Below are 18,246 nucleotides of genomic sequence, written 5' to 3'. Positions count from 1 at the left end.
ATCCAGGTAAACTACAACACACGAGTAAAGCAGATCTCTGAAAATATCATTGACAAATTCCTGAAGATCTGCAGGTGCATTTCTTAGGCCGAACGGCATTACCAGGTATTCTTAGTGTCCGTCCCGGGTGTTAAAAGCGGTCTTCCATTCGTCTCCCTTACGAATGCGTATCAGATTGTAAGCCCCTCTGAGATCCAGTTTGGTGAAAATCTTAGACCCCCTAAGACGATAAAACAATTCTGAAATTAACGGCAATGGATGCCTGTTCTTTTACGTAATCTGGTTCAGCCCCCTGTAATCGATACAGGGTCGTAAAGATCCATACTTTTTCTTCATGAAGAAGACTTTCGGATAAATTCTCTGTCCAGGTACTCCTGAATGTTATCAGACATGTATTGAGTCTCTGCTTGAGAAAAGGGATAAATCCGTCCTCGAGGAGGTGACTCTCCGGGAAGCAGATCAATGGGGCAGTCATACGACCTGTGTGGAGGTAATTTCTCTGCCTCCTTTTTCGCGAAGACATCAGCGAAGGACCAGTAAGAAGAAGGCAAACCTGGCAGGGCTTTGGGTTCTACCGGAGGAAGAGCAGGACTAACCGGAATGATACATTGATCCAAGCAGGAATCTCCCCAGCGCAGGACCTCTCCTGTCCTCCAATTTAGAACAGGTTCATGCATCCGGAACCAAGGTAGACCTAGAAGCAAGGGGTGAGACAAATCTGGCAACACATAAAAACGGATGCTTTCAGAATGAGTTAGACCCACCCGGAGTTCCAAGGGCACAGTCTAGAGCCGTACGGACTCCATCAGGGGTCTGCAATCCACAGATGTCACCTACAACGGTTCTGGTAAATGCCAGACTTGAATCTGATAACGATCCTCTACTGCCTGTCAAATGAGGTTCCCGGCGGCACCAGAATCCAGGTGACAGAACTCCGAAAATCTCGTCTTGCCGAAGGCCACGACGAAGACTGTGATTTGCAGAGCTGGAGAGGGATGAACCTTATTTAGGGTAGCCTCAACTACAGACCCTAGGCACTGGAGTTTCCCAATCTCTTAGGACAAGAGCGGATATACACTGTGTTCCAAGTTATTATGCAAATTGGATTTAAGTGTCAAAGATTTAATTGTTTTGTCTTTCAAATAAACTTGTGGATGGCATTGTGTCTCAGGGCTCAATGGATCACTGAAATCAATCTTAAACACATGTGATAATTAGTTTTCCAGGTGATTCTAATTAAAGGAAAACTACTCAAAAATGATGTTCCACATTATTATGCAGGTCACAGGTTTCAAGCAATATGGGAAATAAAAAGGATCTCTCTGCTGCTGAAAAGCGTTACATAGTGCAATGCCTTGGACAAGGTATGAAAAAATTAGATATTTCACAAAAACTTAAGAGTGCTCATCATGCTCTGATGAGATTTGTGACTGAAACAGAGCACAGACAGAGTTCATGCAAATAAAGGCATAATTAGGAAGTTTTCTGCCAGACAAATTCATTGGATTAAGAGAGCAGCTTCCAAAATACCATTACAAAGCAGTAAACAGTTATTTGAAGCTGCTGGTGCGTCTAGAGTCCCTTGAACCTCAAGGTGTAGGATCCTTCAAAGGCTTGCTGTGGTGCATAAACCTACTATTCGGCCACCCCTAAACAGTGTTCACAAGCAGAAACGGTTGCAGTGGGCCCAAACATATATGAAGACTAATTTCCAAACAGTCTTGTTTACTGATGAGTGTCGAGCAACCCTGGACGGTCCAGATGGATGGAGTAGTGGATGGCCACCATGTCCCAACAAGGCTGCAACGTCAGCAAGGAGGTGGAGGAGTAATGTTTTGGGCTGGAATCATGGGGAACCAGCTGGTAGGACCCTTTAAGGTTCCTAAAGGTGTGAAAATGACCTCAGCAAAGTAAATAGGGTTTCTGACTGACAACTTTCTTCCATGGTCTAAAAAGCAGAAACGTGCCTTCAGGAACAAAATCATGTTCATGCATGACAATGAATACCTCTGAGTCATTGGCTGCTATGGGCATAAAAGGAGATAAACTCATGGTGTGGCCACCATCTTCCCCTGACCTCAACACTATAGAGAACCTTTGGAGTATCATCAAACAAAAGATCTATGAGGGTGGGAGGCAGTTCACATCAAAACAGCAGCTCTGGGAGGCTATTCTGACTTCATACAAAGAAATACAAGCAGAAACTCTCCATAAACTCACAAGTTCAATGGATGCAGGAATTGTGAAGGTGACATCAAAGAAGGCTCCTATGGTAACATGTAACTTGGCCTGTTAGGATGTTTTGGAGTTAAATAGCTTTTTTGTTCAGTGAATGTGACCTCCTAATGCTGCAAATTCCACAGATGAGCATTTTCAGTTCTTTAAAACATATCAAATGTTTAGAAATTCTACTGTGCCTAATAATTTGGAACAGTGCATTTTGAGTTTTTATTCATTTTGGAGATTATACTGTTATCATTGGGAGGTTTCTTCAATAAAATTCGATGTATACTCTAACGGGTGATGACTTTTATTAGACTGTCATTTGCACCGACCATTTAGGAAAATCCGAGAAAAATGTAATTTGCATAATAGTTTGGAACATAGTGTAATTCTTGGCACTGCCACAGTAGAAACAGCTCCCCTCTAAGCGACGCGCCTCCTGGCGACGGGTGACCAAATTTACTCGATCCACCTCCATAGCCAAAGGAGCGGGAGACACAGTTGGAGAGTTTGCAGTTTTTGGAGCACAAACAACCTGGTGATTGGATTCTTTTTCACGACTGATCTCGTTGGACCGCTCCTGAAACCGTGGATCTACCCGAACTGCCAGGGAAATCAGGTCATCCAGGTGAGTAGGCAAGTCTCGTCCCGCCAGTTCATCCTTATTTTTTCCAGAAAGCCCCTGCCAGAAGGTAGCCATCAAAGCCTCATTGTTCCAGGACAGTTCAGAAGCCACGGTATTGAACTGCACTGCATACTGAGCCACTGTAAGTGCTTCCTGTCGTAATCGAAGAAGAGCAGAAGCTCTCAACGTAGTACAACCAGGTTCACCAAAGGTCCTGCGGAATGCTTCTAGAAAAGACTGGAGGTTAGTAACCAACGGATCCACCCTCTCCCACAGCGGATTCATCCAGGCTAGCGCCTCTCTTCAAGGTGGGACATGATGAAGCCAACTTTGGCCCGATCAGAAGCAAACCTATGCCCTGGCAGTTCGAAATGCAGTGTGCACTGATTTATGAACCCTCAACACAAAACGGGATCACCTCGAAAGCGGGTGGGAGCTACTAAGCGAGAATCCTTACTTGCTGTGCAGTTAGATACCTGAACACTGGTGGCAGGAGCAGATGCTGTCAGAGAAGCCAGACTATCCATGCGAGCAGAAACATTGTGCAGGAAAGGCATGATTTTGTCCTGTTGCTCCCTCAGCTGGGAGGCCTCCTGATGTAACTCCATGACTGGTGATTTCTGGGATCCAGCGGGTTCCATGGCCTGAGCAATCTGTAACGAACGAAAACGGAGGCACAGATGTAGAAGTTCACATTCGTATTTATTGAAGTTAAATGTCGAACCAATAGACCACGGTCCGGGGGGGCTCCAAAGGGGGCGTTACTGCCTGAGCCCCAGACACCTGTAATAAGTCTCCTCGAACAGGGACAGAATGGTATGCCCGGAGGTCACGGGTGCTACCTTCAGTTAGACCCTGTACTCGTGGCGGCTGTCCCAGCAGAACAGATTGGCCAGCAGGGTTAGTGGATGCTGCAGAGCTGACTGGAAGATACCGGGTGTTCGAGTAGAAGCTGGTTCCGGGAGTACTGGTGTAGACTGGAAGAGTGGCAGGCAGACTGGCGGGACTAGACGGGTCCAGCGTAGATAGTGCGGATGAAGTCCAGAATAACCGGGTAACAGATAGCAGCGGATCTGTGGAAACAGACAATATAAGCGGAGTACTTGGCAGATACTTCAGAAACAGAAGCGCACTTAAACAGGAACCGGAAGTTAGCAACAGTGAATACTTGTTGCTCTGGCGCCCTCCCTAAGGTGGAGGAGCTAGAAATAGTAGGCAGCCACACGCTATTGTTTAGAGGCAACTTTTGGAAAATGTACACTGTCTCTTTAAGAGACCAGGAGCGAGCGCGCGTGCGACCTAAGAACCCTGCCTGAGAACCTGCTGGCCGCACGCCAGGAAAGAGGAGAGGAGGGAGGGGCAGAGGCTGCATTCAGACAGCGTGGAGCCGGCACAGAGCGAGAGTCCCGACGGAGACCCCTTGGAGGTACAGGAAACAGACCAGGTGTAACATAACCACTAAATGCAGAGAAGACACAGATTCTCAGTCACCGGCTGTGGCTGCTTTATCAGTGGTGTAGTCCGGCCGTATTACCATGATCACCATTTTGCCTCTAGACCACAACATTTTCCACCCAAAACTGTTCAAATGACTTTTGTAATTGAAAGCCCTTTTCTATAGAACTTACAACCTGGTAGATCCACCTACCCCCTGGGTTTAGGAGACGCTATTACCTGCCCAGATCTGTGAACTACAAAGCCAAATGACAGCATATGTAGAATGTGCTGACAAGATAGAAAATCACCGGGATGCGCCCTGCCCTGAAGGCAGATGCGGAAACGCGCGTCGGGGTGGGGCGCATCCCGGGGACTCTGGATTTGCAGGCACAAGGTAATTTATTGGGTGGCTTTTGGGTAACTCTTGGATGTAACTAACTGCACCTTAAGCTATGGATGCATACATATGCTTGGCGACTAGCAGTCTCATTTCAGCCCCCTCATACGACTAGCTTAGTGTATGCCAGTTTAACCCCTTCATGCCGCGGCCCTTTTTCGTTTTTGTGTTTTTATTTTTCGCTCCCCTCCTTCCCAGAGCCATAACTTTTTTATTTTTCCGTCAATATGGCCATGTGAGGGCTTTTTTTTTGCGGGTCGAGTTGTACTTTTGAACGACATAATTGGTTTTACCATGTTGGGTACTAGAAAACGGGAAAAAAATTCCAAGTGCGGTGAAATTGCAAAAAAAGTGCAATCCGACACTTGTTTTTTGTTTGGCTTTTTTGCTAGGTTCACTAAATGCTAAAACTATCCTGCCATTATGATTCTCTAGGTCATTACGAGTTCATAGACACCTAACATGACTAGGTTATTTTTTATCCAAGTGGTGAAAAAAAATTCCAAACTTTGCTTAAAAAAAAAAAAAAAAAAGTGCCATTTTCCGATACCCGCAGTGTCTCCAAATTTCGTGATCTGGGGTCGGGTGAGGGCTTATTTTTTGCGTGCCGAGCTGATGTTTTTAATGATACCATTTTGTCGCAGATGTGTTCTTTTGATCGCCCGTTATTGCATTTTAACGCAATGTTGCAGCGACCAAAAACACGTAGTTCTGGCGTTTTGGATTTTTTTCTCGCTACGCTGTTTAGCGATCAGGTTAATGCTTTTTTTTAATTGATAGATCGGGCGATTCTGAACGCGGCGATACCAAATATGTGTAAGTTTTTTTATTATTGTTTTATTTAGGATGGGGCGAAAGGGGGGTGATTTAAACTTTTATATTTTTAATATTTTTTTCACATTTTTAAAAACTTTTTTTTTTCACTTTTGCCATGCTTCAATAGCCTCTGTGGGAGGCTAGAAGCAGGCACAGCCCGATCGGCTCTGCTATGTAGCAGCGATCATAAGATCGCTGCTATACAGCAGAAATGCAGGTGTGCTGTGAGCGCCGACCACAGGGGGGCGCTCACAGCAGGCCGGCATCAGTAACCATAGAGGTCTCAAGGACCTCTATGGTTACCATCCTGATGCATCGCCGACCCCCGATCATGTGACGGGGGTCGGCGATGACGTCATTTCCGGCCACCCGGCCGGATGCGGTAGTTAAATGCCGCTGTCTGCGTTTGACAGCGGCATTTAACAGGTTAATAGCGGCGGGTGAATAGCGATTTCACCCGCCGCTATTGAGCGCACATGTCAGCTGTCCAAAACAGCTGACATGTCGCGACTTTGATGTGGGCTCAACGCCGGAGCGCACATCAAAGCAGGGGACCCGACATGCGCAGTACATGTACGGCGCATGTCGTGAAGGGGTTAATTCTTGAAATGCCTGTATACATTTGCACTTGATTAGACTATATTGCGCTTTCATTCTTGTGGCATAATGACTCTTTATAGGATTATATAAGTACATTATGATATAATATTTTGGCCACATTGTATGTATTTACATTGAGTTTCAGACAATCAGTGTCCCCCACGTTGCCCCCTTTTTTCTTTGGTACTTTCCAACCCCTCCTTATGGTTTTTGTATCCTTAAATAAATATTTTCCTTATTTAAAATATTGGATAGTTGTTCGGGTTCTTTTTTTCACTGTAGTATATTTTAATTTCGGAGTTGTCCATCTCGCATTGTCCATTAGTGCACCCAGTACAACATTATTTTGTATTCTGGATTTTCCTATTTATTTATTCCTCATTTGTGTGCACTTTGCCTGGGAATTTTGTATTTAATGTCCCCAGATAAGTAGGGCATCCTGGTGGGTTTAGTTGGCTATCTTTCCCTCATAAATGCGAAAAGCTGATGTGTATCCGGTTGAACTATCGCACGTTTTATAGAGCTTTATTCCGAACCTTGCCCTGTTAGGCTGGTTTCACACTTGCGTCTCGCTGCGCTGCGGACGGCAGCGTACTTCCTTCTTCCTTCCTCTGTGAAGCTCTGCCCAGGCTCCGCCTACTGTCGGCTGCGTCCAGCGTTTCCCTGCGTACCTATCTTTAATACTGGGTATGCAGGGTCATGCGTTGGATGCAGATGTATCCGCATGCGTTGAGGTGTGCAATTTGCGGTTTGCGTTCCCGTGCAATCGCCGCACACCTTAAATCGCTGCATGCGGATACATCCGCATCCAATGCATGACCCTGCATACCCAATATTAAAGATAGGTACGCAGGGAAACGCTGGACGCAGTCGGCAGTAGGCGGAGCCTGGGCGGAGCTTCACGGAGGAAGGAAGAAGTACGCTGCCATCCGCAGCGCAACGAGACGCAAGTGTGAAACCAGCTTTAGAATGAATAAATTGTTTGAGGTGCAGTCTTTCTTTGAATTTTACAAGGGATTCATCAATGGAAATGTTTTCTTTTGGGGTGTAAAGCTTTAAGAACTTTTCTGTCAAGTTTTCCATGATGGGTCTGATTTTGAATGTCATGTTCTGGGGCATTTCTGGGCAGGCATTGACTATTAAAAGCCGAAATCTCATCAGCATTTCATAACGGGTCCTAGGAAGAATGGCAGAAAACATTGATGTGGCTTGAACAGGACAGTTGGACCAATAGGCCTTAATGCAGTTTTTTTTTTATAACAAGCCCCATAGTGAATGTAAAGTCCTATTTTTTTTTCATTTCTAGGACATTAGTTGGTGTCCATACATTTGACCTAGCATAATAGGATCGTGGATTCTGGCTGATGAATTGGGACGCATATAAATTTGGTTGTAGGACAATATGCTCAATCAAGCTATCTGTCAGAAAGAAATTTAAAAAATTAGCTGGTCCAAAATTTTCCACCTCCACATTTATACCAGGAATGGCATTAAAATTAGGGATGAATGGAGTAGTCGAATCCGAAGCCTCCCATCTGGGAAATGCTACATCAAGAGGCAAAGCCCCCCTGGACATTGGTGTGCGCCATTTCACGAGCACTAGGGACAGCTCTAGTACTGGGCATTGTTCCCTGATTTGGAGACATTTCTCCAGAAGCGCTATTTGTCCTTCTTGTTGTACTGGTCCTTGTGTGTGAGGATGGACCAGAATCATTGCATAAGCCTCCTCTGCACTATAATACTGTCTGGCCATTTTATTTGCTTTTTTTTTTTTTTTTTCGGGAATAGAAAACTCTGATGTGATGTGACCAAATTATTTGGAGACAATTGAGAAAAGCCTAATCCTTTAGCCTAACCCTAACTTTAGAATAAACCCTAGCCCTAAATTTAGCCTTACTTTAGCCTAACAATAACCCTAACTTTAGCCTTACAGCAACCCTAACTTTAGCCTAACAGCAAAACTAACTTTAGTGTAACAATAACCCTAACTTTAGCCTTAGAGTAATCCTAACTGTAGCCTAACAGTAACCCTACGTTTAGCCCCAACACTAACCCTAACTATAGCACTAACCCTGACCTGCCTTGTCTGTTTCTTTTTTACTTTATAACAAGATCGCAGACTGACACAGCTGTTGCCAGCAGGACTTGTAACACTGTTTCTCCTCTAATATCTCTATGACAGAAGATCTGAGGAGAAACAGAGTTTTTATGAGGTAGATCGCCCGGGAAGGTTCGTTGCTACAACACACTTTCCTAGTGATTTGTCTCATTGGCTGGTATGACGCTGACATAATCAGGACCTTAACCAATCAGGTCTCGATGAGGTCGGGGATCACAGGAAGCATTGTGCTCCAGAATCCCCTCGTTATAAGTACATGGGGGTCCCGATGAGCAGTGGATTTTGGAGAGGTGAAAATTTCACATTTGCCATTTTATTACCCAGTTCATAGTGCCCAGATTGTGCTCTAGGAGACACACACCACAAATTAAGTTGATTCTTCTCACTATAATATTGCTAAATACAGGGATCCTAAATGTTGTTTGAGCACACTGCAAGACTCAAAAGTGAGAGCGGATTTTGCTGGATTGGTTTATAGAAACTGTTACTTTTCAACAGCCTTTGAGCCACTAATAGTGTGGGAACCTCTGTTTTTCCATTGACTCATGATGGACCTGAGTGGGGACTTGTTTTTTTGTGAGATGAGAATTGGTATTATTTTCTCCTACATAACATTGATTGGTTTCTTTTTATTTGATATTTGGGAGGAAGAATGAACAAACAGTTGAACAGCAAACACTACTGGTTCATCCAACAAGGTTTTCTATTAGACTGTGAACTGTCATTGTCTTGGTAAATACAGTTTTTTACATAGCTTGTCATTTTTATGGACAGTTTAGGTCAAAGTGTTCAAAAATATGAAACTAAAGGATATTTTATTAAAAAAAAATGTTTTTTTATCTTAGCAGATGACTGTACCAGGAGATCAGAGGGACAGTCGAAATCTTCAATTTTTAAATCTGAAGATCTTGAGATCCTACAAGATTCAACTGAAGTGAATGCTGTTACTCCAGATATATCATCATCCATTCACAACAAAGATCTGTCATCTGATCCTATGAAACAGGTCCCATCTTCTGATTCATTACTGACTACTCAGGAAAATCAAATTCACAAAAGAGGCATTAAAAAACAAATTGCTCCTAAAGCAAAGAAGTCATTTTCCTGTTCAGAATGTGGGAAATGTTTTGCACGTAAATCACTGCTTGTTACTCACCAGAGAACTCACACAGGGGAGAAGCCTTTTTCATGTTCAGAATGTGGGAAATGTTTTAATCAGAAATCAGATTTGGTTAGGCACCATAGTACTCACAGTGGGGAGAAGCCTTTTTCCTGTTCAGAATGTGGGAAATGTTTTAACCAGAAATCAGATTTGGTTAATCACCATAGAACTCACACTGGGGAGAAGCCTTTTTCCTGTTCAGAATGTGGGAAATGTTTTAACCAGAAATCACATTTTGTTACACACCAAAGAACTCACACAGGGGAGAAGCCGTTTTCCTGTTCAGAATGTGGGAAATGTTTTGCACGTAAATCACTGCTTGTTATTCACCAGAGAACTCACACAGGGGAGAAGCCTTTTTCATGTTCAGAATGTGGGAAATGTTTTAACCATAAAGGGAATCTTGTTACACACCAAATAACTCACACAGGGGAGAAGCCTTTTTCCTGTCCAGAATGTGGGAAATATTTTGCACGTAAATCACTGCTTGTTATTCACCAGAGAAGTCACACAGGGGAGAAGCCTATTTCATGTTTAGAATGTGGGAAATGTTTTAACCAGAAATCAGATTTGGTTAGGCACCATAGTACTCACAGGGGAGAGAACCCTTTTTCCTGTTCAGAATGTGGGAAATGGTTTAACCAGAAATCAGATTTGGTTAGGCACCATAGTACACACAGGGGGGAGAAACCTTTTTCCTGTTCAGAATGTGGGAAATGTTTTAACCATAAAGGGAATCTTATTACACACCAAATAACTCACTCAGCAGAGAAGCCTTTTTCCTGTTCAGAATGTGGGAAATGTTTTATCCAGAAATCAGATTTGGTTAGGCACAATAGAACTCACACAGGGGAGAAGCCTTTTTCATGTTCAGAATGTAGGAAATGTTTTAAATGGAAAATAGATCTTGATCGCCATCAGAGAACCCACACAGTGGAGAAGCCTTTTTCATGTTCAGAATGTGGGAAATGTTTTAACCAGAAATCAGATTTGGTTAGTCACCATAGAACTCACACATGGGAGAAGCTTTTTTCCTGTTCAGAATGTGGGAAATGTTTTAAATGGAAATGGCATCTTGTTAGACATCAGAGCAGTCACACAGGGGAGAAGCCATTTCCCTGTTCAGAATGTGGGAAATGTTTTAACCAGAAATGGCATCTTGTTAGACATCAGAGCAGTCACACAGGGGAGAAACCTTTTTCCTGTTCAGAATGTAGGAAATGTTTTAACCGGAAATGGCATCTTGTTAGACATCATAGCAGTCACACAAGGGAGAAGCCCTTTTCATTTTCTTAATGTGGGAGATATTTTACTTGGAAATCAACTGTTAATAAACATCAGAGATGTCACATAGGGGAGAAGCCTTTTTTATGTTCATAATGTTGGAATAGTTTTAACCAAAACTTAATCTTCTTAAAGGGGTTGTCTCTTGTCATTCCTCATGTTTGCTGACAAAAGGATAAAACTAAACTTTATTAATTCTAAATGTAAAACTATACCCATAATTCACCCCCTGAAGGTTAGTCAGTAGGTGACTAATAGAAAAAACATGTACTCCACAGTTCAGTATATAAGGTGAGGTGACGTATACACACTCACTCTCCAAGCCTCTCATTTCTACGGGTTTCATCATCCTCACCAAAGGCGACTCATCAGGAGACTATTTAATATTGACCTATATTCAAGCGAGACTAGACAAAAAAAAACTAAAATCATGTATCAAGTTATCCGAAACAGTCAGAAAACCAGCCACATATTGGCAGATTCCCATTTGCCCTCTACATAGAGCCCCTGGCAGCGTCCACACGACGGGACCCCAATATTTCTCGGGTGATGGTTGGGAGTAAATCTTTTAAGATCGCACTATTTGCTGATGATGTCCTATTGATGCTTACTAATCTCCACGTGTCTCTTCTGAACCTCATGAGGGCTTTGAGGAGATATGGGGACTTATCTGGATATAAAATCAAATCCAGCAAAACGGAGGCTATGGCGCTGAACATCCCCCTGAGGTATGGGACCACCTACGCCTGAATTTTAAATTCAGGTGGAAACAGGATGCTGTGAAATATCTGGGGGTGAATATTACGTACTCATACGAGACCCTCTACAAACTAAATTTCCCCTCCCTCTTTAAATAATCAAAAGCCCGCCTCACTAAATGGCAATCACTCCCTCTCTCGTGGATGGGTTGGATAGCGGCGGTAAAAATGAGCCTTTTACCCAGATTGATATACGCCTTTGAGACCCTCCCAGTTGGAGTTCCGGTCTCGGAATTTAAGTCCCTTCAGGCAGCTATTATTAGGTCCATATGGCAACAAAAGCGCCATAGAGTGGCTAAGGAGGTTCTCACAGCACATAAGACCAGCGGAGGGCTTTCTGTGCCAAATATTCTTAAATACTACTCGGCTACTCACCTGAGGAGAATCCCCTGCTGGATGTCCCTATGGGCCTACAGCAGGTGGAATGAAATAGAGAAATTATGGCTTGCCCCTATACACCCTCTCTTATGGTCGCCAGCACAACGCAAGTCCTTTCCGTCCCTTTTAGGCCCCATGCAGTTCACCCGTGACATTTGGAACACCTGCACACAGAGATTCGCCCCCATGTCACCTTGCTCCCCCCTGGTGTCCTTCATCTATCATCCACAGCTCCCAAGCAGTTTAGAGTCTCCTATGGTTCACCCTTGGCTTAAAGCGGGCCTATTTAGATTTGCGGATATTATAGATGGGGAGACCATGGAGATTCACTCCTTTGATTATCTTAAGCAACATTTCTCGATTTCCAACAGGGAATTCTTTCAATACCTACAAATCAGAGATTTTGCTAACTCCCTATATGGTAAAGCGGAAAATTTGCAGGAGGGGCGTGAACACCAGGGGTCTGATCTCAGAAATTTATAACATTTTATCGGATCCACGGGATGGGTCTGGTGAATCTTTTCTATACTTGCGTAAGTGGGAGGCCGCCCTGGAGCGGCGTATTTCTCCCCGAGAGTGGTCTGTCATTTGGAGGAATGCCGCAAAATCATCAGTGTGTACTCTCTATAGAGAAAATATCTATAAGATACTAATGCACTGGTATCACACTCCAGAGTTTCTGCATGGACTGAATCCCTCTGTCCCTCCCTCCTGTTGGGAGATGTGGAGGAAGCACTGGGTCCCTCATGCACATATTCTGGTCATGCCCCAAAATTGTGCCTTTTTGGGGTCAAGCTAAGTCCCTCATTGACAAGGTATTGCATACAGATATAGAACTAAACCCGCTGGTGCTTCTCCTGGGTCACAGGGCGCCGGGTATGGGCAAACTCTCCAATAGATTATTGCAACATATCCTTACGGCGGCCAGATGCCTGATTGCGCGTCTTTGGAGGCAGCCGAGTCCTCCTTCACTTCAGATCCTCATTAGACGGATCATGGATGTCAGAAGGATGGAACACCTTACAGCCTTACTAAATGACTCGGTGGTGCGCTTCCAGGCAATATGGTCCCCGTGGGATTATTATGCAGCGGGATCCGACCTGTAGTGCGGCTGAGTTCGGATTTGATTAGTCGATTTAACTGAGGTTTCTCCCCTTTTTTTTTTTCCCTCTTTTCCTCCCCTCCTTCTACTCCTTACTGTCTTGTCTTTGTCATTTACGTCTTTGTAAAATTAAGGTCATTTATAGCTGTTCTGCCCTTCCTAATGAAGGACAGGGGTTCGTCCAAGCATTAAAGTTTCACTGCTATAGTTTTGGTTTACTGTGTTATAGCACCACCCAGTGGTGGAGAAATTTATTACCTGTGTTTTTCTTAGTAATCATCAGAGTGTTGCATTATGGGATTGCACCAAAGCATCATGGGATAGGGGAATTCCCCATCTTTCTCTCTGTGTATTTTCCTGTACACTCGTGTTATTCAGCTGTGTTGGAACTACTTCACTTACTTGCCACCCTGGTTAGTTTATCCGGTAAGATTGCTATTCTTGTTCTTGCAATATAGTGTTCTATAGAATCTGATTACTGTATAGCAACTAGTACCTGGGAAATCTATTATCTGTGAGTTACTGTATGTAGCTGCATGTAGAAGTTGCATCATCCTGTATGTTTTCTCTGCTAGTTATAAGTATCAGTTGTGCTGTTATTTGCCCAATACTTATCCAAATCATTTGTATTCTTATAGTTTTACCGCATTTCAATACCTGTTACCAATAAACAAGTTAGACTACAGAAAACAGTCTGCTTATTTTGGAAGACAGAAGTGGTTTATGCTGTATGTTGGATCACACACCGTATCAACGTGTATGAAGACAGAACAATAGCCTTACATCATTTACATCGTTTATTGTTCATGCACACTATACAGAAACTAAATAATTGTACGACCCTGTTTTGTTATACAATGTTTAATAAAATAAAAATTTTATGGTTAAAAAAAAAAAGATCCTTTTAGTGTGGTTCAAGTCACGACTGGAATATGGCTTCAGTAGGTTTTCGCACATCGGAAAGGCCTCATCCCCAACCATAACAAATGGCATCGGTGGACCTTGAGTGTTGGGGAGAGGTTGTGGCGGGGGAAAATTGAAATTTTTGCCATACACACGGCGGCCCATATCCGAGTTCTTGAAAGTCGTCTGGAATCGTTGCCACGGACAAAAGCTCCAATGTCCACGGCGATGAAGCGACAGTCCGCATCGGCTATTGCCATGAGCACAACAGAAAAATATTTTTTATAGTTGAAGTACTCCGATCCTGTTCTGGCTGGTTTGATAATGCGGATGTGCTTTCCATCCACCGCTCCCAAACAGTTGGGGAAATCACACACACTCCAGAATTTTTCCGCAATTCCAATCCACATGTCCAAGGTGGGTAGGGGTATAAACTCATCCCGGAGTACATTCCACAAAGCCCGACAGGTGTCCGCAACTATTCCCGACAGGGTGGATATTCCAAGCCGGTATTGGAAATGGAGGGATGATAATCTCTCTCCGGTTGCCAGAAATCTGGAAGAAAATAATTAATTTAGAAAAATTACAATCAGTTCTATCTAAGGTGTGGTTATGCTAAAGACATAAAGGAAAATACCAAACAAAAAAAAAAACATGTTAGTATACCCAAAATTAGCACTGACATTGGTTTACATTTCTTACGTACCTTAATGTAACCAGCAGACGTTCCTCGGGTGGAATCGCTTTACGGAGCTGGCTGTCCTGTCTCCGTATGGCTCCTTGAACACGAGCAAGCAAATCCCGGAACAAGTCTTGCGACATCCTTGTGTATTCCGGGAATTTGTCCGGGTTGGCATTAAGCTCGCCATACAGCGTGTGATAGGCCCCACGTCTCTCACGTAATTCAATAATGGGGTGTCCCCAAAAACGCCTTTGCCATCTCCTTCTCCATCTTTCGCGATTTCTGTCTTGCTCCCAAGCAAATGCACAGGCAAGAAACAGCTTGATGCTTAAATCCAGGTTGAAATAAAAGCTCTCCATGCGAAGATCCATCATGACACAGGAAACAGTAGCACACTGTTAAGATTTCAGCAGTCCTATGGTCTATATATAGAGATCCCATAATACACGCCCTCTGTAGTCACATTGGCGGTGTCTGTTTATCTAGATTTTTTTCCTGTAAAATTTGTCACCATGCGCACCAAAAACGCAAACGCAGGAAAAACGCATATAAACGCGTACAAACGCGGCATTTTTTTTTTACCGCATGCGGGAACACATGCGTCTAAAAAACGCCGCGTTTGTACGTGTTTATGCATTTTTTCCAGCACTTGCGGATGCGGATTAAACGCTGCGGATTCTAACGCAAATGTGAAACTAGCCTTAATATGATGCCCCCACAATTCCTGATATTTAAAAAAAAAAAAAACACACACTACTCAGCCAACCCGGTTCCTGAGGTGCGCTGCTCTGGTCTGTGCGGTGTGAGTACTGAGGCTCCATACTACAGGTGTGATGTAGTGACGTCATTGTGCCTGCAGTGCACGGAGTCTCAGACTCACAGGCGAAGGCTGAACGGTGGATCAGGAGCTTTCCACTCCCTGATTCACTAATCTATTCAGCGGTATCACCGTCATGGGAATGTGGATATCACTGAAATTGTGATGATGGGAAGGAGAGGGTGACCAATACCACACCCCACCGAGCCCTGTCACTTCATAGGCATCATAGCAACCGAGTGGGCTACCTTTATGGATGATACACTCCTGCCTATCCAACTATCGTATGGTAGATATCTCATAGATCCTGGGTTCATTAGTATTTGCACCAAGAATTAAGCTAAGTGAGTATTTATTAATTAAATGTCAGTGGTCGGAGGTAGTCAGTGAGGTGGATGGTACCATATTGTGCATGTAGGGGGCAGTACTGTGGGAAGAATAGAAAATGGGGATGGCAGTACTGTGGGGACATCATACTGTGTGTGAGGGGGATGCCAGTCCTGTGGAAACATTATCCTGTGTCTGTGGGAAGCCACTATTGTGGGAACAAAATACTGTGTGCGGTGGGATGATGGTACTGTATGAACTTTATACTGTGTGTGGTGGTATAGTGGTACTATGAGAACATTATACTGTGTGTGGGAGTATAGCGGTGCAGTGAGAACATTATACAGTATGGGGGTTATGGCAGTACTATGAAAAGATTATACTGTGTGTGGTGGGATGGAGGTACTGTAGGAACATTATACTGTGTGTGGGGATATGGCGGTACTATGAGAACATTATACTGTGTGAGGGTATGGAGGTATTGTGAGAACATTATAATGTGTGTGGGTATGGCGGTACTATGAGAACATTATACTGTGTGAGGGTATGGAGGTATTGTGAGAACATTATAATGTGTGTGGGTATGGCGGTACTATGAGAACATTATACTGTGTGAGGGTATGGAGGTACTGTGAGAACATTATACTGTGTGGGGGGGTATGGCCGCACTATGAAAACATGCTGTGTGTGGTGGGATGTGAGAACATTATACTGTTTGTGGGGGTATGGCGGTACTGTGATAACATTATAATGTGTGTGTGGGGGTATGGCGGTACTGTAGGAACATTATACTGTGTGGGGGGTATGGCGGTACTATGAGAACATTATACTGTGTGTGGGGGGTATGGAGGTACTATAGGAACATTATACTGTGTGTGGGGGTATGGCGGTAGTGTGAAAATACCTTTTTTACGATACCAGTACTGTGGATTATACTGTGTGAGCGGCATCATGTATATTACATAAGGGGTGTAAAAAGGAGAGTCATAAAAAAGACTCCTCAGGGCTGTGCTGCATTTGTACAGACTGCTATCTGCCGTCCAGACGGGACCATGTGACACCAATGGGAAGAGGGAGGGTTTCCGGAGGGAAGAGTCTAGAGGGTGCACCTGGTCAGGAGACCTTGATGACGCAGTTACTGAGATTATAAAGGCCGGAGCCCCAAAGGCAGAACAGATTTGGCGCCAACAAAGGAAAGGGGTGCGGGGAAGAATCTGAGGTACCAGCTCCTGGTAAAGTGCCCGAGGCAGCTGGGTGTGGGGCAGAACCTGCTTACAGGGCATAATGGGGGCATTACACTGTGTGGGGCCAAGAAAGGGGCCCTGTACTAGGAGAACACTCCGCTCCTCACTTCCTGTCCTCCATAGTTGGCTCGTATGTATCTATTACAGGAAACAGAACAACAACGTTATGGTTCTTATAAAGAGTCTCCTCCGTGCAGAAGGGGTTAATGTCCCCGGCTGCGCTCAGTACTGGGGAATCTCCACATACCTCCACCTGCAGAGCCGCACTCCACAGATATGGCTGCTCTGTGCGCACAGGACCTGTGATGAGGTCACAGGGGGAGGAGTCAGGGGTCACGTGATCCGCAGTGAAGACGCTACATGGAGACTTCTCCTCAGTCAGTGACATTCCCGCCATTATTCGCCCTCACTACTGGCACAATCACCTCGCGCCGCCTTTTCTACACAATGTTCTGTGTGGAATGTAACGTGTGATTTCTCTGGAGACAAATAGACCCCACACATGAGGGGATTATCACCGGTTACCGGACGTCTAGTATATGGCGGCATATGATTGTGCTATCGCCTCCACACCAGGAGCTAAAAGGCCGAAATCTCGCTTATTTAACCCCTTCCAGTGTCCGGCTAAGGGCCCCTTTCCACTTGTGAGAAACTCGTCCGTGTCTCGCATGTGGAAACCAAGCTCTGGCGCCGGCACTTTGGAGCGGAGCGTGCAGTTCCATGTGTTCCTATGCGGCCGCACGCTCCGCTCTGGAGTGCCGGCACCAGAGCTTGGTTTCCACATGCGAGACACGGACGTGTTTCTCGCAAGTGGAAAGGGGCCCTAAGGGTCATATACGGCCATGCCCCTCTCCAGTCACTGTGGGGTTTGGTAATAGGATGGAGGGCGGCGTCCATGCTTGGACTTCAGAGAGATTAATAAAATCACAGCTCACCCTCCCTATCCTTTACCCCTTACACCTGACCTGTTTAGCCAATTACCTGGAGATAAATGGTTTTACAGCCTTAACGTGAGAGGAGCATATAACCTTATACGTATCGCCATGGTGACGGATGGAAGACCGCACACAATACATCTGAGGGGCAGATTGAACATTTGATGCTGCCATTCGGGGTAACCAATGCTCCGTCAGTCTGTGAAAATGTCATTAATTATATTTTTTCTCACTGATTGGTAGATTTGTGGTAATTTTCCTGGATGATATATTGAGTTCCTCACGTACTCTGGAGGAGCATGGTGAGCATGTCAGACAGGTTCTCCAGGTTCTACATGACAACTATTTATTTGCTAACCTGGAGAAATGGCAATTTGTGGTACAGCAGGTCCAGTTCTCAGGATACTTGGCTTCTGCATTGGGCTTTCAGAAGGACC

General features: G+C 44.5%; 1 protein-coding gene across 1 annotated transcript in view; it reads right to left on the bottom strand.

The window, feature by feature from the left end:
* Positions 1-17,336, bottom strand: part of LOC143766912 (uncharacterized) — a 164,053-nt gene extending 146,717 nt beyond the window's left edge. Inside the window, exon 1 of the mRNA XM_077254909.1 lies at positions 17,122-17,336. Coding sequence (XP_077111024.1) covers positions 17,122-17,271 — 150 coding nt within the window. The 5' untranslated portion in view covers positions 17,272-17,336. The remainder of the gene's footprint in view (positions 1-17,121) is intronic.
* Between the last annotated feature and the right edge of the window lie 910 nt (positions 17,337-18,246).

Source organism: Ranitomeya variabilis, chromosome 4 (assembly GCF_051348905.1).
Source record: "Ranitomeya variabilis isolate aRanVar5 chromosome 4, aRanVar5.hap1, whole genome shotgun sequence".
In the NCBI taxonomy this organism is placed as follows: domain Eukaryota; kingdom Metazoa; phylum Chordata; class Amphibia; order Anura; family Dendrobatidae; genus Ranitomeya; species Ranitomeya variabilis.
The sequence above is the reverse complement of the archived record's forward strand: the minus strand, read 5'-3'. Positions and strand labels throughout refer to the sequence as shown.